We start from the raw sequence: 22,968 nt of genomic DNA on the forward strand, positions 1-22,968 counted from the left end.
TATTGTCGATGTTAAACTTATAGAAAAGTTCAGTCTACAAGATATTGTATCTCCTGATTATTTGAAGCAACTTCTCCTTTTTACTGGATATGACAATATCATATCAATAAGCAAAATAAACGAAGAAAGACTTTTGCCAAAGAAAAGTTAACTTTATTGTTAACTCCTGAAGAAAAAAAAGATTTTTTTGGTATATACACGACAAAAGAACAATATTTTGAAATTTTATTTAGGCGTAAAGAATTATTAAATATATTAATTAAAAGTAGTAAAAAGTTTCTTGAATCTACTATTCTTGAAAAAACTCAAGAAAAAAATTTAGAATGTTTATGTGACGTTAGTACACAACATCAAAGCACGTCTAATAAACGTAAATGCTTAAATAAAGATAGAAATATAAAACGTAATAAAAATAATTTTGATGATACAATTAAGACATCTAAAAACAAATCTTCTTATTTAACTGAAGACGATAAATCTAAAGCTGTTAATCATATTAAAAACGTAGTTTCAAATTATATTATTAAATTCCTACATATAATATTAAATTCCTACAAAACATCGATTATGATGAAGCTAAAAAATCACAAACTCTTTCTAACTTAGATAATATTAGCATAGAAATAAAAAATCAAACTGCTTATGTAAATTGCACAGAGTGCAATTTTTTTTCTAAAACATTTACACAAATTGAAAATAATAAATATAAATGGGTTCTTTCAAATTTTAATAAGCATTTTAAAACGCATTTTAAAAATAAAAAGTCAAAATATGGTAAAAAATTCTAATATTTTAAATTTTCTTCAAGTAAATCCAAAATCTAATGTAATAGAAAAAAATATTAATGAACAACCTGATGAATGTAATAACAATGTCGTCATAATTCCGTATGATAATGCACTCAAGAAAATACATGTATGGAAGCTGAAAAATTATCAAGTGTCTCATTATGTTCTTCATCAAGTGTTGATGATTCGATTCAAAAAGAAATTAATTTTATTGAAAATGTATCACAAAGTTCTAATTTCATATGTACTCAACTTTATACGGATGATCAACTAACATCATATAATGCAAGTCTTTTCTTGGATTTTTCCTCGGATTTTTCTAAGAGTGAAATTACTAAGGAGGCAAATCAAAATGACAACAGCAATTCTGATGAAATTATCTAGCTTCCACAAAAAATAACAAATTTTCCAAGCAGATTAGATCGAACAAAGACAAAAAGAAATCTTGTTTTAGATATAAATCAAACAAAAATCACAAACTTTGTTGAAATTTGTGAACGTATCAAACAGCATGTAAATGAATGTGAAATAATTTCTCAAGAGTTTGTTTCCAATTTAAGACTTTTGGATGAGGAAAAATATTATGCTGCCTATTATAATAACACATTCTATATTGGAAGAGTCATTGAAATATTTGAAAATTCTACAAAAATTAAATTTTTAAAATCCGAATTAGATGTTTATAAATGGCCTAAAGAAACAGATATTCAAATAGTACAAAATGAATACTTATTCTTTGGATCAGTTACTCTAATTGGAACCGAACCGTTTTATTTAAATAGACATGAAAAAATATTAATTGAAAAAAGATACAAAGAATTAAAGAGAATATATAATGATTAACTATACGTAACTCAAATATGTGTACAAATATTTGTATTTTATATGTGTTCATGTTCGTAAATTTAAAATGAAAGATTTTTATTCTAAACTTATATATATATATATATATATATATATATATATATATATATATATATATATATAAGTTTAGAATAAAAATCTTTTATTTTAAATTTACGAACATGAACACATAAAATACAAATAAAATTAATACAGATCGGAATAAAATCATTAATGATTTTATAAATTATAATATTTAGTTATACATATATTTTTTAATTATTCATGTATATATTTATTTGATATATATATATATATATATATATATATATATATATAAAATAAATATATACATGAATAATTAAAATATATATATATATATATATAAAATAAATATATACATGAATAATTAAAAAATATATGTATAACTAAATATTATAATTTATAAAATCATTAATGATTTTATTCCGATCTGTACTAATTTTATTTGTATTTTATATGTGTTCATGTTCGTAAGTTTAAAATAAAAGATTTTTTTTTAATTAATAATTGAAACAAAGTTTAAAATAAGACATTTTTTTAAATTTATAATATGTATATTTTGCAAAATAAAAAATTATAAATAAATATATTTGCATTACATAGAATTACTTTATATTTCATGGAATTGTTTCGTATTACGTCGCATTACTTAGAGTATATGGTGCATTACATGGAATCACTTGAAATTACCTGATAATTCGCAATACATGTACAAATTTTTAGTCAGTGAGACACCCCTTGTTTCAAGCCTCATAACTCGGAAAGTACTTAATGAAAACTAACTTAATTATAGTGTTTTGGAAAGCTCTCGAGATGAGCTACAAGAATGTGCAAAAATATATAGGGTGTTCCATTTAAAAAAATTGAAGTGACCTTCACGTGACCTTCAAATGACTTTTCAAGGTCAAACCAATGGTACCATCTTATGGCCCCCTCGAAACCATACAACTTTTGTCTGAAACATTTTTCTGTAAAACGTATTATTCGGGAGATATTTGAGGTCGTTATTTAAAATGGGACACCCTGTATATTTACTTTCAATTGTATAATATTGATAAAATTGAAATCAATTTCCTATTTAAAGTTTATATTTCCTTGCAACTTTTAAATTTCAATCAATGAGAGTTAATATTTAAACCTAGCAACATTGAGAACAATTAATTATCCTAATATAACATAGAAACATAATATAACATTTCGTTCATTAAAGTCATTGCTATCTCAAATATTTATCACTTTGAAATACTAATGAAAGATATAAGCATATATAAATGTATCATGACACAGTCAACATAACTATACTACATAAGTAAATATCAATAATCATCATAACTTTCGCACGGTACGTGTTACATGTTCTAGTTTATGAGCTTTGGGTAATGTTAATTAAATAATAATTACATTTAATAATGCATATAAACTAAAATTAAGTAGAATCAGATATATATATATATATATATATATATATATATATATATATATATTATAAATGTAAGTTTTGCATGTATTGTATATAATATAATTTTAAGTAATTTATTGAAATTTCTATTTGCTTATAACATTTAATAATATTATAATATCATTTTATTATAGAAAAATAAAAATTTGTTATTTCAATTCGTAAAAATGGCCAATATATATTTTTAGGAATTTTAAGATTATATATTTTGTTTCTATTTTTTTTTCTATACTTAAATAAAGATCTATTACTTTCAAATTTAAAATAGTAAAAAGGTCAACAGTAAAAAATAAAGCACACACAAATGTGTGTATAACATATATCTGAGTTATAAATTAATTTTATCAATATTTATAATATTCTAAAAATTATCGTCCGGATTATTTTAATTAGAAATACTATAGATTAAAATAGAAATTATTTTAGATTTGAAGTATAAATGAAATTAGGGAGAGATATTTAATATTGAAATTTAAAGATATTCGATAAATTAAGTTTCACGAGTGCAAGGATATCTTTTTTGCAATTAATTTTAAATAGATTTTGCTTCAATAAAGATTTAATGTATAGTTTAATTGCAAAGATATTAAGTCTTAAAAAAAGAAAAATTAATTACAAAAAAGAGAGAAATATTATTTTTTCTCAGTCTATTTCTCTCTCTCCCTCCCCCTCCTCTCTCTCTCTCTCTGTGTATGTGTGTGTGTTCTTTAAGCAAAACTTGGCTCGAGGATTCGTTACGGAGTCAAATAAATTTCAAAAAGCTTTGTCCGGACGAAGTGCATGGAGTCCAGTATAACCTGCATCATATATCTAACTGTCATATAATGTAATTATAAAAAAGATGTTAAGTTACTTTATACTGGACAGCGTTGCGCAATTTCAAAGGATCCAACGTTTCATTCCTAACGAGGTTCCCAGAGAATTTTCTTTCTGATGAAATGCTTTCTAGAAATACCATAGGTCGTCGGACATAAAATAATGAAGTGATGGAGTATGCCATGTTACTTACGATGCTGTGTGCACGCTTACAATATAATGCTCGCGTATAGTTAGGTAATTCAGTAATATCGTTTCACGAGTTTACGCTTACGACTTTGCCATTATACAATTCTGTCAAGAAACAGTGCACGATACATTTGTACTAATTTAAATTTATACAAGTCTTTACGCAAATAATCACACAACAACGGTTGCACGTTTACTGGATACATTATAAAATAGAAATTATTTCTAATTTTAATGCACATTGTGCGGAATTGACATATTACAGAATGTATTGCATTGAATATATCGCTAGACTCAGCATTTCGTTTTCATTTTGTGCAAAAGATGCAACAGAAACGTGAACTGAGAAAGAATTTCTGATATTCAAGCATATTTTTCTCGTATTGAATCGTGCCATTGCACTTTAAGATGTTATAGACTGTTCATTGAATCCTCTCGACACAGAATTGCAAAATAAACTCTTTTCCTTGCAAAACTAGAGGTGACAGTACATATTCTAAGAATAATTTTGTGATAAAGAATTTCATAATTTCGATGTACTAATTATTTATCCAAAATAAAAATTTCCGCTTCAATTTCTAGCATGCTTAATCGATGAAAAAATACATCATTTCATTGTCCGATTCCAGGTAATATTCACAGAACAATAATGGCGAAATTGTACATGATAAAACGTAAAGAACCTATATTTTGCATATTATTAAATAAATTTTAAATATAATGCATACGCATGTATAATAGTGTATATATTATAATATTATAGTATTGGTGTGATATATATTATATTAAGGCTTTCAAACAAATCTTTTTATACATAATAATGTTTTGTAATTAACATATGACTTAGTCACATTGTAAAAAATTGCGTGCCAAAATTACGCGATATTTATCAGACTTAATTAAAAAATGAAACAATTATGTTTCTACATGTGCAAAAATAAAATTCATATTGAATTATTTTCCGCTTAACAAACTAGAATATAAAGTAAAAAAGAGTATCAAATTTTTAAAACCGTATAAAAAAATATTTTTTCCTATTAAATATATTTATTTACTTATATATAGTAAGCAATATTATGATAGAGTATTTTTTAATAAACAATTTAATATAAAAATAGAAGAAAAAAATATATATACATATATTTCAAAATATAAAGAGAATAAAATAGTATAATATACTATAACTTTTCATATAAACCACAATAACGATAAGCTATCACTTGCTATGTTGATTTTCCATAGTCCATATATGACTATATCGACTTTTACGATATAGTTTTTATTTTTTTTCACGTATGTTATTTAAAAAGAAAACATAGTATTATAACTTTACGTGTCAACTTTACAAATATTTCGAAAAAGAAATAAAAATAGATAACAATATTAACGTTATTTGTGAAAAAAATTTCGCGTACATTCATTTAAAATTGATTTTTATCTCCAAATTTGTATATACGTATTGTAAATGCGATAAAATAATAAGAAATTTTTGTTTAATAATATATTATAAGCAAATGTTGCACTAATTAAAAATTAGAAATTTTGTAAAAGTTTTATACGCTGATTTTATATGATAATGTGCTGTTATACCATCGAGCTAATATGCGTTTTACAACAGATACAATAATAAGTATAGAGATATAAAGATATACACGTGTAAATTCTTCAAATTTCGATTCTCACCTTGCAAATCGCACCACCGTAACATTCAACTTGCGTATCCTTAATATTACTGATTTTTGCGCATCCTTGATATTACTGAATTTTTCAATTTTCCATAAAGAAAGAGGAAGAATAGGATCGTAGAAAAAACACACTCTAGTAGCGATAATGCATTAGTAACTTATAGCAAAAAGACTTGAAGAGCTTAATGCGCGGATATTACAAGCGAAATTACTATATCTCGTGATTTTTTGTTTGTCTTTGAATAAATCGCGAATCTCTTACATTTAATAACACAAATATCAAAGTAGAAAATTTATTATTAGAGATATTAGTAAATCTGATCAGTTATACAGGATTTCTCTCAATAAAACAAATTCAAAGATAACACAAAAATAATAAAAAGATTGTAATAAGAAAATAAGATTTAGAAGCATCAATTTTGCAAAATTCGTCATATGCGAAAAATATGATACTTAAAAAATTTAAAGTTGAATTTTTATCTCATATAATAAATTTTATATACAATATAATATAATGTTTAAAATTTATGGATAATATACAAATAGTGCTATAAATATTTAATTCGTTTTATGATTGTATATCTATATTCGATATAAATGTACAATGCTTGTGTAATATTTATATACATCGTATGATAAACAACTTGATTAATATTCGTTATGGAATCCATTAGTTATGCGTATTAAATGAGTGATTTGCAATTCAGTTTATCGAATTTGTGACGCGATTATCAACGGAATGTAAAACGACATACTTTTAATTACACGAGTTTAACTTTAAATTTCGTGCGATAAATTACATCCGCACTGATGATAGCGGAATGATAAACTAATTTCCTTAATGAACGTCGCAAGTTCTAATTTTACGCAACGTATCTGAATCTCCGTAAATAAAATTTCGCCAATTATAGTTTACCTTATCGCCCTCCAACCAATTTGAATTTTTAAAATATGCAAATATATATAACAGATTTATTATATATATATTCACATGAATAAAATTGTTTATATTATCCTTGATAGATATTTGGATACTTTAAACATATTATCGCGTGTTTATAATTGTATAGTCATGAGAAAGGCACGATGTATATGCATGCAAATTGGGATGAGATGCTGCTCAACTAAATATATATCGTACCGAACGAACATGCACGACAAGCTCATATCAATTCAGCGATGAAGAGGATGACATATATATGGATCAGATTCAATAGGCGGATCAAACGCGACAGAGTTAATAACGATGACGAGAGAACTTTCACCGCCAGATGTGCGTTTTGCTGCAGGAATATGCATGACTCTTTAGGTGCTTCAACTTACGACTCTATACTGCGTAAATATATTACGGAGATGAGAGATTTCACACAAGTAATATTGATATACGAAGATGCATTTACAATTCTTTAAACTTCTACATAAGTATTATATCTTACTGTTTGAGTATAAGTCAGTGTATATTATATTAAGTTTCATAAAATTTTTATAAAATTTTAATATTGATTTAAATTCCAATTTAAAAATTATCTATTATATTATAATTTTCTTAATTTTTATTTTTATTTTACTTTTACAATAAGTGAACACAAAAGATTAAGATTAGTAATATAAATAAATATACAAAGTAAAATCAGAAATAAAAAAGTTAGAATTTTACAAACACATTATGATCATCATATGATGATTTTGAAAATTAATTTATAACACAATGTTTATTTATTTATTAAAAACGTACTATTTCAAATAATAAGAAATTTCATAACAAATTTGTAAGAAATTAAATTTAGCATATTTTGACCATCAGTGATAAACAATGATTTGTATAAAATTTAAAATTAAATTTCAAATTATAATGCCATAAATTATAACGAGTTATTATTTTGTAATATAAATTATAACTGATCATTATTTTATAATTGTGTAGAAAAGGACCTATATTTGCGCAAAATTAGTCTAAATTTGTTTTAATACAATTGTGTGTGTGTGAGTAGGATAAAATATTTTTATAAAAATCAATTATTTGCCTTCGTACAAAATATTAATATAAAATATGTAGTTTAAAGAAGATACATATAAAATTATTTTTGCTTGCTTTAATTACTTATCGTTTGTAATTCGATAAAATTATATTCACATCAAAATTGAAATATTATATTAAAGCTCTTCATGCAACTTCGATTGAATTAAAAAGTATTATTTCTGATCCAATTGCATATCAACGGTCTCGAAATTATAAATTTAAAATGCACTATAAACATTACTACAAAGAACACACGGAACGATTGTAACTTTTAATTTTGCTCATCACAAAATCAAATTATAATTCCGATATTTTATTGCAAAAATCAATTCGACATTATTACTGAAAATATAATTCTGTTCCATTTCAAATATACAATCAGAAGAGCTCGAAAGTATCGAGAGTGTATTATAATTGAGCATCAATTCTCGTGCACATCAAAATTACTGCATTCCTAATTTAATTTAATAAAAAAAGAAAAGACCTTAGAACTTCCTCGAGACGCTCGGTTAATTCGCTCACGTGTAAAACTATAATTTTGGATAACTGGCAGTTTGCCTCGTGCATGTGCCGAGTTTCGTGATATCAGATAATAACGTGGAGCATGTACTTACACACTACGGTGAGATTCTTTGTGCCAGAGGCCGTGGAGAAGGTCGGCGCGTCTGCCGTAACTTCGCAGCTGAATGTACCCGAGAGGGCGAAGTCGACTTTGCGGAGCGTTACCTGGCTCTTGTTCGAGTTGTCAGGCTGAAACACACGTACGCATAAGATGTACAGAGCGAATGGAAGTATATGCCTGCGTGCGTAGGCGGCGGCTTAGATTATTACGCCGCGGCGAAGTCGTAATGTCATTTACATGCGGATAACATAATTTTATGTAATCTCATTTGTTGCAACATGTTACGCGCTGGTGAGATTAGATATTCAGTTTCGCAATACCATGATATGCCCCGTAATTGCTAATGTATTATTGAATATTAATTTGATGTCAATTATTTTATTAGCTCATACTTTATTTGTATGTGTGTTATGTATTGCATAATTATTCTTGATTAAAAATATTTAGATTTACCGAAATTATTTTATAAGTAGAAAATAGTATTTATTACTTTATAAGTAAAAAATAATATTTTATAATGGAAAATTATTTTATAGACAGTAGAAATTATTATATATTCTTTATGCGAAATTAAAATCCCTGAAAAGAATGTAACTCGTCGGCGCGCCTTTCGCTTCACTAAATATTCCATAAACATCTTAGCTTTCGTCATATCGAGGAATGGCTGGTCCACTCGAGGGAATAGTCACCTTATCAGGAAATTATCCGGCACTCGACTAAAGTGGCCCGAAAGCCAAGTTGGTAACGGAAGGAGAGATGAAGCAGCTTCGCGTGCTGCAAGAGAAACCGGGTAGAGAAGGGTTTAATCGGAACAGGCAAAACGAAGCATGCATAATTAGCGGGGCTTAAATAATGAAAGAGGAAGAAGCACAAGTGAGCGCCGATAGCTGAAGCGAGAAAAAGGAAGGGTGAACTGCAAGCTCTTTGACGAGCAGGAAAAGAGCGTGAAAGGAGCAAACGATCTCTTTTCTTGTTGATATGACCTTTCGACTGACTTTATAGAATCACAGACAAAACAATACTGAAGGAATAAATGTGAAGCAGTAATACTAAGGCCTATCTAGGATATAATCTCCGGCCAACGTCCGGCTACAAGTAACATCTTGTCCTTTGACTGGCGATGACATCGATACTCTCGCGCGAGATGTTCAATACCTGCTGCGTATGAATCGATCATTCGCAGACTACTAATGTCGCGTGCGAGATATCAATTCTGTCAGACGAGCTATCAATCTGTCGCATCTATGAAAAATTAATGAAGCGACATACTGTTCAAGCAAGATACCGAATACATCGAATATATGCAACAGGGTACATCGAAGAATAGCGCAGATGCAAATGCCTCTTTCTTTATCGATAAAACTCTATCTTTTCTTATGCTTCTCTGCAAATATAAATATCTTTTTCTAAAATATCTAGATGACGTATTACTACTAATTACGAGTTAAATCAGCTGATATCATTATTTACTGTCATTTTAATTCAAATAATTCATATATTCCATTAATTTTGAATATACTTTGAAAAAAATAATTATTTAGTTTCTGTTATATCATGCTCAATCATATAACATATTTAACGCGACAGATTTTTATCTCTTTCGTAAATCTTTACTTATCTGATGCTTGTTTAAATTCCTATCAGAATAGTAACGATGTCAATATACTGGAAGCGTAATATTTACACTTTTCGAATGAGAATCGGTACTTGGTTTGCTCGAGAATTGCAAACAGATATTGGGAACGAAGATTGTTACGATTTCGAACATGCTATTGTGAAATAATAGGTTATCGCTCGTAGTCATGCACCGGTATTTTTGTTTGTTGATAAATCGGTTTGTTGCCTTTAACACAATCATTTCAAACAGATACTTTTCTCGCTCATTTTACATGAATATTTCGCAAAAATCGTCAAGTACAATTTACAAATTCGATGGGATGGACGTGCAGCAAAATACATTAAATTGCGCCGATACGCACAATATCGAGACTGTATATTTTATCGCGAACGCGCTTTTAACGTATTATATGTCTCGCATTACAACACCTGCCTAAGTGACGCTTTGTTAACTCGTGCAAATGTTTCGCGATTCCGACTCCGCAAACACCGAGTCGAATTGGTTAGCTCAATCTGTAGAACTTTCGACATACGCAGAGAATTTCGACATATGTATGGAATCGCAACAACCCTTTACACAGAGAGTAAAATTTGTTTCACGAGAAATTTTTATTTTCCTGAATTTTGCTCAAATACATGGTATGATAACACAATAATTAATGTTCATAATCGCACCAAACCAATCAAATATTACGAGGAAAAATAATGCAACGTGAAAATTGTTTTTCCATCCTACGAACACGTACCACTAGTGCTCTAATAATTCACATTTTCAATAAGGAATTAATATTCTTATTAAATAAATCACATCTGGCTGAAGTACTCCATTAACAACTCGCGGAAATACAGGATTATGCATCAAAATCGCATTTCCGATGTGAATCCAACCGAGGTACACAACAAAACACGCAGTAAATCAAATATCACTCCGAAAAAAAAAAACGACCAAGTAACGAAACAATTTTTTTCCGCCACCTTCTCCCCGGGGAGGAAAACCGTCGGATGTTACTCGAACGAACGTATTTTTCGAAATCGAGGCTTTTATACATCCCTCGCGAGGTACGCTACATTACTTCCCGTCCGTTCGTCACCGGAGGACGGGCCGCGTGCGGGCCGGCCGTGTTTCGGAACGATAAACGCAAACTGGAACGCGCCGCGTGTTGTCACGGTTTGTCAGGTCGTTCATTCGGCTGTACTGAAAACACAACGGGATAGCGGGGGCTTGTTTTTGACACTGCGTGTGCTGCGGGGATGCGACGCGCCACTCCGAAAACCACCGTGGCCAACGTGCGTAAAGGCCTACGGAAATGTTCGAGCGATGATAAAAGCGCCGACTGTTTTTACGGCGATTACAGCGGTCAAGGTTGTTGTTAACGAGACACCATCCGGTGCTGCGGTTTACGTTACGGTGATACGATAAAGCCACATATTTCGTTGTTCGCTCACCCTCTTCCCATCGATTTACGTGACTCGAGCGAAAAAATAGCGGTAACTTCCCAGTCGTTGCGGCTTACGGATATGTGTGCACAGAGGTGCCCCAATTACTAAATATCTTCGATAGTGGCGCAGCGTGACCGTTAAGCTTCCGAATGCATCCTTCTTTTTAACGATTTAACTTTTTCCGCGTGTTCGCAATGTTTAAATGGATAGAATTGTAGCTATGTTACAACTGGAGAAAAATCGTAGAAGGAAATAATTCAAGATTTATTAACGCAAACGTACAGAGCGGAATTGATTTTAAACATATTGAAGTACATTTATGCTTTATAATATAAAATTTTCATAAGAAATTTTATGCTACATTTATAACAGAATTAATTTCATCCAAAGAAAATGGTCGGTTAAATTTCATTTTTTTGTCGATTATGCAATATTCGTCGATCGCAAAATGTATAAAAGTATCATTGAAATATCTAATTTATATATATGTATATACTATGAAATACTTACAATAAACCTCTCATAATATTGTTACTGTCCGTAGCAAGATTCTTTCAGCAAGGTTCTTTATAGTGATATTAGTTCCAAGCTTTTCAAATCCTCTTCGGTTAAACGTAGACACTTAACTAAATCAAACTTCTGACCTTCTCACATGATACATATCCCCACTTCAATGTTAAGGAATTTCATACCACTAACAATAAGATATTGTAAACACACATTGTAATGTTTTGACATTGTAATGTTTACATTTGGATTTGTTGATATCTACGAGATTTATTTTGTCTTGAATGAATTGCGAAAAATAAATTTGTTTTAATCAACAATGGAAATATATGCGTAATCTAAATCTAATTATAAATTATATATGTACGTATATCTTAAGCCAGAGATTGAGATATTCCTTTCCTTGTCGTATCTAGGAAATATGTCTTTATGGCGTTCATAATATGCCGGGATTTATAACTTAAAATTTAACACCACTACGAAGAACAACTTGCTAAGAATAATATAAATACTACAAGAAATCTTTTTCTAACAGCTTGTATTAGTTTTGATAGTATTATTTAGATTTTTTTGAAGAAAACGAATCAAAATTTATTACTTGTTCTTTATATCTATTGTAATTTATAATTTTATATATATATATGTATATATATATATATATATATATATATATATATAAATTATAAATTACAATAGATATAAAGAACAAGTAAGTAATAAATTTTAATAAGAAATATATATATATATATATATATATATATATATATATATATAAATGAATATTAATAATGAAAATTTACAAAAGAATCATGAAAACTCTTATAAAAAAAGCTTGAAAGAATAATCAAAAATATATTCTATTCAAGTATTTAACCATTTATATGTTTTGTACACATACACAAACACATGTGTATGTATGTGTAAAATATATTATGTATATATATAGTATATATGATATATATATTTAAATCAAATTATTTTGCTATATTAACTTATTTTAAACCTATTGTTTGTTGAGCCATTTTCAATTTGAATTTTTTGTGATTATACGCCAATATATTATCTGTGTAAAAATATTACCTATAACGAAAACGTGACCTATATGGAAAAGTATTTTATATTTTATTAACATTTATTAAATATCAAATATTTGCCATCGGAAATTCACAAACTCGCTCATTTTATCGAAATTTATATATTAATAAATTCTACTCATATTTTCTCAATTAAAATTTTTTTATTACTATCTTTATTTTTGAAAAGAAAGAATTATATAACTTACTAATGTAATTTTCTCAAAGAGCAAATGAAATGATGAAATATTAAGATATAAATAAAAACAACATTCTAGAAGACAGAGAAATTTGATATTAAAATTGCCAAAAATAACATAAAAGAACTATTGAAAAGGAATTATTGAAAAAAATTTACGCGATGATATGTATATTAAAACAAAATTAGTTTTTTGTATCTTATTTTGATAAAATAAAACGCGTAAACAGTTGAATTATTCAACATTTTCTCCTTATTAAAAAAAAAAGAAGAAAATACTTGAAAACAGATATGAAAGATATTATCCATTACCTTAAGTATGTCAGCAAAAAGGAGAATTCAATCTAAACGAAAGCAAAAAATTTCTAGAGCGCGCGATTTTGTTAAATGACTTACGTCGACATAAATCCCGGAGATGTTGAAGATCTTGGTAGGTGGATCCTCGCTGGGCGAGAATCGGTAGAATTCATGTCTTCCTCGGTACCACTTGAGTGAATAGAGTGGCGCCTTCTGCAGATCATAATAGCACCGTAGAATCACCTCCTGGCCACGTTGCACCACCTCCGGAACTATCTCCAGACTGACCTTCTGTAGGCAGCTTGCACCTTTCAGGAAAATGAGAACAGAAACGGGGTATTAAGTCTAGTACGCATCATTAGTCCGCTTTTATGCACTCATCGCGCGAGAGGTCGCACAGCACGCGTCAGCGAGAAATTGCAATTCCACCGAATGACAATTTCCCTCATCTACCCTCCCCTATCGTCCTCCACTTCTCTCGCAACTAGATGCAAACCGCAAACACAAGCACGCGCGAGCTCCCATATTCACGGGGGCATCTATATAGATATATTAAACCATTCATCCCCCTCGCCATCGCTCCCCCCATTTTCGCGTTTAGTCTATACGAGGCTCTCCGCAAACTAACCCTCGCACTCGAACAAGCACGATGTTTTTTGCTGAAACTCCGTTATACCGGGATTATCGACGATTCGACCTATTAAGCCGGACAGAATCAGCGCTGGATTCACATTCCGAGCGCACATTCGTATTAAAACAGAAAGCGAGAGAGAGAGAGAGAGAAAGATAGACGATAGAGGGAACGAAGCTCTCTGCGACTTCTTGGTGCAGAGAATGACGCTCTTATTACGTAGTATCTCCGGGCTATACGGAACTGAGTACAGTCTACAAGCCGCAAATGTGGGAACAAAACGGGGTTACTTCCCTCCTCGGAAACATCAGAAACATATGCTATGCTGGCAATATTTTAGGAAATATGATACTTTGTACTATGCGATGTATGTTTTCATATCCACGCGAAAGTGTATTTGGACGGAACATTCAATCTTTCATCACATCGCGTTCTTTTAAGATAACATGTTGATGGCTTGTTTATAAATAATGCTATATATTTGTGTATTGTGTACATTTTGAATTTTAGTTCTTATGAAAACACTGAAAAACATGCTTTTAAATACGATTGCAGTTTCAGTAATCTGAGTAATCTAAAATTGAACCGAATATTTTCTTGTAAATATTCTAAATAAATAAATATCTTTTATAACATATATATTAGTGTAACTAATTGCATACATATTAATTGTATATTAAAAGTACTTGACATTTCTCATGGCATACATTTTTTGCAAACAGCATCAAATTTTATTATCTGAAATATGTCAACTCATTGCATACATCTCATAAAATAAAAAAAATTGTTACATAGATATATATCATTTTTACTTTTACGTTTTTTTTTTCACTTTTTCCTCATTATATCGTAATAATGTTAAAAAATTGGAACATTACACTTATATTTACGAACATTTATATTTCTTTTTACTTCGTACAAATTTAATATTGTACACAGATTATACAACGCATAAAACCATTACGTTTAGCATGCAAGTAGGTTAAGTAAATAAATAACTTATTTTATTCGCGCGAGTTACACGCGGAATGAGTCTGCTCGAATAGGAGGAGCTGTTCGTGTATTTAATATAGTACACATGTTATACCAAGTTCCCAGAAATGAGAAAGAAACAGACGGTGCCAAGAAATTGCGCCACATAAGTACAACTACTAAAATACTCATATAAATGTAACAAAAAAATATCAAAAATGTAAATGCTACTAATATATAATGCTATATATAACATTATTAAATTTTAATATATTATATATGTATCTTTTATATATGTTTAACATAATAATTAATCACATAATTCATTTCCACTCAATCATGTTTAGTTGCATGCAATGAATAATATTTTATATAAATATATTATATGTAATAATTATTATTTCAGCTTATGTAGCTTACAAATGATTAAAATATGAAAACAAATGGATTTTATCAATTAAAAACGATTCCTCCCTCAATAAGACCTTTGTAAACAACTTAATCGTCTTGTAAACAACTTAATGGCGTCAAATTTCGAACATTTTTTATTTAGCCGGAAGAGTGTCAGCTAAACTTCTAATGGCAAAATAATACGAATTTCCACGTTTATCAGGAATAATATCTGAGAAAAAGCTTTGAAAAATCTTTTTCTCTGCTTAATTTTCGTTTGAAAGGAATTTTTAAAATGTAGACCGACATGGGGGGGGAGAGAGAGAGAGAGAGAGAGAGAGAGAGAGAGAGAGAGAGAGAGAGAGAGAGAGAGAGAGAGAGAGAGAGAGAGAGAGAGAGAGAGAGAGAGAGAGAGAGAGAGAGAGAGAGAGATGCCAGTTCTAAGTTTTCCGGGGTTTCTTTGGAAGAGACGCAATACGTACAACTTGCAATACTCGTTCGCCTTGCGTTACTTCCACGCTGTATTCTACCTGACGTGTCTTTATATTTAATTTTCAAGACCCCTAGCTAGTTTTTATGCTCGATAGAACGCCATTTAGACGACTAATTATTCGTAAAGAAAGCTAATTTAACGAAATACTTAACGTTTCATCTTCTTTGAAAGAAGAAAATAAGCCACGCAATACAAAATTGCCTCGCTCAATTGAGACGATGGATTTTTATACTTTCATAAAGACGCTCGTTTCTGCGGTAGAAGCCAATATGATGGCGGTAGTATATTTTACGAAATCAGCAAATAAGGTCTGCCTAATATTCTATATATTGGCTATATATATAGAACATTTACTCTTAATATTTTTTTTCGATTATAAAATGAAAAAGCTTAATGAGATTTTGATAAATAGATTGGAAAAAAAAATATTTGAATTAGCGACAGTAAATACATTGCGAGATTGTGGAATAATAACGTTTTCAAGCAATAAAATATATATAGATATTCATGAGATGAACAGATATATATTTTAAAATTGTGAAGTTGAAATATTTTAAAGAAAGAAATTAAAGAGATTTTAAAGAAAATTTAAAAAATTCCCGTTAATATACACACACACACACCACACACACACACTGCATAGGCTATCATAACATACGGGAATTTCTTTTAACTTCCTTTAAAATCTTAAATTAAAATTTAGAACTATTTTATGAATTACATTATATATATATATACACACACACACATATATATATATATATATATATATATATATATATATATATATATATAATGTAATTCATAAGATAATTTTTATTTCCTCCCCCTGTATAATTAGCAAGTAGACTTTCTTTCTGATAAAAGATGGTTGCGTTTGTTCTTTTCGTTCGCCGCCATCATCTCATCGCTTTCCCGCTCTCTCCAACTTTGAAATTTATAACAAAGTTTTAACAACTCGTCTTCTCTGTGTTGCGAGTAAAGGAAGTCAGGGATCCATCGCATCGAGAGTAACGTAACGAAGAGAAATGTGAATTTGAATATTCTTAGCCTTTAACGTCAAAACTCTGGATAAATTGCGATAATTTGACCGCTCGTATAAAGATTAATCTTAATATCTTTCAGTTGAGAATGTCGAAATAAAATTGGCTATTATCACGCGATGATTAACTTTGAATAGCATGATTTCAAAATACTAAGATTAATCAATTTTGTAAAAAAAAAATCATTATTATTAATACAATCTTTTCTCTCGAAAATCAATATCCGACTTGTATAAAAAAATCAGCCAAATTGTAATAATACATCTATGAGATTCTAACAATTGTAAATTCATGTCTGTTGACAATATTAACAGAGTATGCGATAATAAAAAGCAAACAAAATAAATGCCCAATCATCAGATAATTAATTATTAAAAAGAGATGAGAGAGAGAGAGAGAGAGAGAGAGAGAGAGAGAGAGAGAGAGACTTGATAAATATTTAACATATTTACAAAAAAACATTTTTAAAACTGATTTTAAAACTGATGGATTTCATATTAATATCGATTAAATATTACTTGTTATTAATTTCGAAAAGTTGAGTGTCGATTACAATTATTCTAAAGCCCCTTGCACAATGCTAGGCAACAGGCAATAAGAACAGAAATAGTATCTATTCTCTGCTCCTATTGGCGAATATTTTCTGTTCCGTATTTATTGGTAAATAGTTTCTATTCTCTATTTCTATTGCCTGTTGCCTAGCATTGTGCAAGGGGCCTTATGATACATCAATATTTGTTTTTATAATTGGTTTAAAACTCTTATTAGGGTTCAATTGTTGATTATTGTATCACTAAAAATGTTGAAAGTAATTACATTCGTACAGATCTCATATTTAAAAAATAACATTGGGTTTTCCGGTCGCTGCAAACAGATTTGATTGCAACAAAATTACGTCGATTTAACCGGACGGAAAGATTATTCTGAAAATATCATTGGAAGGTAAAACCTTTCTACAGCATTTCCATGCGGGAGTATTAAATGGTGCAATCGACGCGAATAAAACCATTTTCGTTAAATACGATCGATGCGATTTGCGAAAGCGCGCTTCCGACAGCAGTGAGTTTCGTGATATCTATGCGGACTTGACTGCCATCCGGTATAATTCCAGTGCGATTCGAGCACTTCCGTCGCGGACGAAGGCGCGCTTCAAGCAAATTAAGCTACACTCGTAACTGCGAATGACTACGATCGGAATTGCAAAGTTCTGTGTGTACACTTTTTTTTCTTCGCGTTTCTTTTGCTTCGATTCAGCGTGCGACCAATTTGAGAATACGAAAGGTGTTCGTACACGAAACGTACTTCTCAGCCGCAATATTATATAAAAAAATAAAAATATAAAATAAGCAATGTTATCTGAGAAAATAAAATGATTTATGGTCAATAAATATGCAATTCAATACAACTATCAATTCATTTGCAATTTAGTTCAAATAAGAAAATGATGACTGTGAAAATGACGATAGAGATATTGAATGTTTTTTTGGACATTTCAATATTTATATAAAAGATATTAAATATACTGTAATAGATATAAAAATGTATAAGTTTTTCATGTATAACGTTAATTATTTAGAATTGGAAACACTTAATCAAACGAGTTTCAGTTATTTAATTCAACATATTGTGTTCCACATTAAGCTCTTATTGCTGAAGATATAAAAATATATAAATTGATTGTACACAATCCAATTTATTTTATAATGAGATTTAAATCAAGTGTTGTCTACATTTTAACATTTCAGTTTTGTACCCATCATTTATATTTAATTATACTGCGCTATCAATTAATTTATTCTCTTATTTCGGTGAATCGAAAGTTAGGAAATGAGAATAAATAGGTAAAGTTTATTTATAAGACAATATTTTTCGTATAATCGCGCAGCGCAAAATTAAAATAAGCTTTAATTAGAACTCTTATCCTCATTGGAGTCTTTTTTTAATGCAAATAGTAATGAATGTTTCACCTGCGTGAAACATAAGGAACTTACTTGCGGATAGATACTCCGTAAAGAAAATGCGTTCTCCGTCTTTATCATCAAAAGTCTTTCATCAAATACGCTTATGTCTGTTCCAGTTTATTGCCGTTGTATAGAGAAGAGAGGTCGAGGATAAAACTTTCAACTTTAGGAAGAAATGAAATGGCTTGATAGTAAATCAAGTCGAAATAAACGGATTTAGCATCGAAAGCGTATTGGAATTTTCGATGCAGTATACACGTTACGCACGGATATTGCGAAACAAGTTAAGGAATTTCTCTGAGTTATTACGCTAAGTTTGGCCGTTCGATCGAGACGGGTGGATGATGCATGTAGAAAATTAATAATTTTTCACTAGTATACGCCCGACCATCTCTCTCTCGTTTGCAAGCAATACTCTAATTCATCGATTCCTTCTTTATTACAAATAATCGGACATGCTATTCCAAAGATAACATCCTCAAATATATATGAAAAAAATGCTGCAGATGTTTTAATTAAATTTAAATGTTTTAAGAAATATGTTTTACATAATTTCATATAAATCACCAAAATATATTTTGATATATATTAAAGAAAAATTAACTTTTATACGTTATTTTTTTCTACGTACATTTTCAATTATTAATCCAGATATCTTCATATAAATTTCTTACTTTTTATTTCTTCGATTAATACAATTAAATTATAAGCGTCCGAAAAAATGTTAACTCTATAAGAATTTGTCGACGAAAAATTTAGCTGATTCCGCTTCAACATTGTGTGCGATAAAATTGCAGCTCTTCGATAATGATGCAGAACGTCTTCAGTTTTTTTAGGAGGCAGAAGAGGGAGGGGAGAAATAATTCGAATCTGACTTTCGGCGACTGGCGGCCGTTTGTTAAAAATGCTGACAGGCGGCAGATCACAATGAAGCACGAAGAAATTCAAGAATAGGGAACTGCACTCGCTAGAAAAGCGGAGATTGGTGGAACCCGGAGCGGACTGTCGGCAATCTGAGAAGTTATTACTGGCCGGGACAAATTGCACTCCTGCGCAAACAAAAATAAGGGGATATTGAACCGGATAAATGGAAATGGGACTTTTTACGTCTGCGTAATGATGAAAGATGCGCCCCAACTTAATCGTTACTTATAATGACATAAATACGCAGGGTTAGGTTATTAAACGCGACGAATGCCAGCTGAGAACGTTGACATTTCGCTCATGAATGCGTGTCGCTTCGCTTCAATTATGAGAGTTTGTAATTACGTAAAGTAGTCTTGCGCCAGCCAATTATCATGTATGCGTGTCCAAGTATAATTTTGATTAGCTAAATGCACCTTTTTGCACGATATTGGACTGTCGTTTTGCTCACGATTTATTATTTCTAATTAATTTTCAAGCAAGAAATTTGTAAATGTGTACTTTATAAAAACAGATATGTTAAAATAAATAATTTGCATTCCTAATTTGAATTCTTAAAACCAATAATATCTCTCATGTATTATTTGCTAATTGCTAATGTGTGTTTTATTATTAATATTATTATATTAAGCAAAGTATGTAATTTGGATAATTAATGTTTGATGTTTATTAAATATAATAAATGTAAAATTTTAAAAATCGAACATATTAAATAAGTATATGATTTTACAGTTCAATATATGATAATCAAGAACATCCGGATGATATGCATCCAGGTAGATACGCTCTCTGATGCAAAATTTTCACACACGCGAAAAATCAATCATCCTATTTTGATATTCCACCACTTTATTTGATTTATGGCCAATATCGCGTCTGAAATGAATGCTAATGATCGTGCATGGGTAAATGCAATCTTTGCCTCCAACGAATAAATGCATCAGTATATACGTATAATAGTGGAAAGACAATGCAGTATGTGAATGTAATCTCTTCTAAAATCTGGTTGACATCGGTGCTGAAAACAGAACACATTGAAAAATGGGGCCAAAAATAAAGAAAAAGAAAGTGTGCGCGCGCACGCATGTGTATATTGTAGCGTGAAAACGTACAGCATTGCCGCCAAATGAAAATGTAGCGACGACTGGCTGCGCAACCAGTCGGATGTCAAATCCCGAGAAAATATCGTAATTGCGCGAGAGCAGGGAAACGTATAACTTCATCATTGAGCACGAATAAAATGTAGTATTCCGCTATGCGCGACACAACGGGAAAACGAGAAAAAAATACGAGAAGCTTCCGAATAGAATTATGCTTTTACTGCTGCGGAGACGAGACAAAAATCCTTGGGGACAACGTGAAGAACCGCAGAAATAGCGTGACACGATGTAATCGTAAAAAACATAAGTACCCGATTTCCGCGTGCTCGTGCAACCAAGTCGTAACTAGATATTTTTAAAGCTTGGCTCGTTGCGAACAATGTGCGGAAATAAAATGTCTAATTATAAATTTAAAAGTTGAGTTGATAGTTACTGGTGAGTAGTACTACGATGGATGAGAGGAAGAGTATCTAAATGAAATATCACAAGTTGCACATTTTATCAGGCATTCAATGTTATACAGTTTCTATAGCAATTATAATTAATGACAGACATTTTTTATAATTGATTATTGATTAAAACTTTAGAAGAGACGTATAAGAAATATATAATCATTGTTAGCTGTAATTATTTTTTAGTGTATTCACAATTGTGAATAAAAGTAATCTACGAATTTTTTATATTATAAAAATTATTCTTTAGTGAAAAGAGAAAAAAATAGAAGATATAAAAATAAAAGTGAAAATATAAACATAAGAAAAAACGCAAGCAATATTGTATGCAATATATCATTCATCATGTGACATATTGATAACAAGATAGTGTGTTAGTGAGAATCTAATATTTAATCAATACATACGATTTACCCCATCTATCAACTATTGATTTCAATCGTATCAATATATTTGAAAAATAAATAAACTAGAACTGCTTTGAAAACAGAAAAGCCTAACAAATCCAAGTTAAAATCTGATGTATTGATGTGAAAGAAAATACGCAATTTTCAAATTCTTTGGAAAAAAAATTGCTCCAATTAATAAAACAATATTCGATAATTATTTATATCTATAACATCTACATCTGTTCTATTTTTAAATTCTACACGTGTTATGGCTGGAAAATTAATTATTTGAAAAGGAACGCAATATACATTGAATAGAGTGCGAAAGAGACTATCCCGAATGTAATTAACCGCACGTATCGTATAGTAACCGGAAAATAGTCATGTAAATCAGGTAACAATTTATCTTGCATTTCTCGTATAAACATATTCTATATAACATGCACAGTCAGGGTATTCAAATATTGGAATATAAACGCGTTGATTCATGCAAAACGATCGGCGGGCGAGCGCAGCAAAATCGCAGTTTCGCCACATGATTGAACTGGCGATCTCGATAAGACCACGGACACTGAATTAAACACGCCGCCAGTAATTCAGCATAAATTCGTCGAATGCAAAAACGCACACTACCGTCGAGAAGGCACACATTTCATCGCTCCTCTTCTTGCCCCATAATCTGCCGCGGCGGCTGCTGGGCGAATAAAACTTAATGAGTGCCGCCGTTGCGTAGGCGTACTTAAAAAAGTGCGTCTTTCTCTCTCTTTCCTCGTCGCTCTTCCAACGTGATATCGTGGCGCCGCATATACGCATTTTTCCGGCTTATAAATGCGCACACACGAACTACTGTTCATCATAAAACGGGCCGAACGAACGTCGACCCTTCGACAGTCGCGATCTGACGAAAAGTTCCCCCTCGTCTACGAGCTTAATGCGAGCATCGCGATGCCAGCTATTAGCTGGTGATGTATCGACGCTACTATTCGATAATGTGAAGGAGAGAAACTGCTATGAAA

At 30.2% G+C, this 22,968-nt stretch overlaps 1 protein-coding gene and 1 long non-coding RNA gene across 2 annotated transcripts in view; both read right to left on the reverse strand.

Annotated features, from left to right (window-relative positions):
* The window catches only part of LOC145967537 (uncharacterized), a 147,525-nt gene that overhangs the window by 55,540 nt on the left and 69,017 nt on the right, over positions 1-22,968 (reverse strand). Inside the window, exons 2-3 of the mRNA XM_083092532.1 lie at positions 13,697-13,905; positions 8,457-8,592 (exon numbers count right to left, since the gene is read on the reverse strand). Of these exons, the coding sequence (XP_082948658.1) occupies positions 8,457-8,592; positions 13,697-13,905 (345 nt within the window). The remainder of the gene's footprint in view (positions 1-8,456; positions 8,593-13,696; positions 13,906-22,968) is intronic.
* Positions 3,691-4,272, reverse strand: LOC145967541 (uncharacterized). Its single transcript, XR_014437453.1, has 3 exons — positions 4,142-4,272; positions 3,986-4,077; positions 3,691-3,929 (listed from the first exon to the last, which is right to left on the reverse strand). It is a non-coding gene; the product is annotated as an uncharacterized LOC145967541 (long non-coding RNA).

This window comes from Camponotus vicinus, unplaced genomic scaffold (genome assembly GCF_025532165.1).
Source record: "Camponotus vicinus isolate PSW18456_S1 unplaced genomic scaffold, iyCamVici1.0 SCAF_2, whole genome shotgun sequence".
NCBI classification, from domain to species: domain Eukaryota; kingdom Metazoa; phylum Arthropoda; class Insecta; order Hymenoptera; family Formicidae; genus Camponotus; species Camponotus vicinus.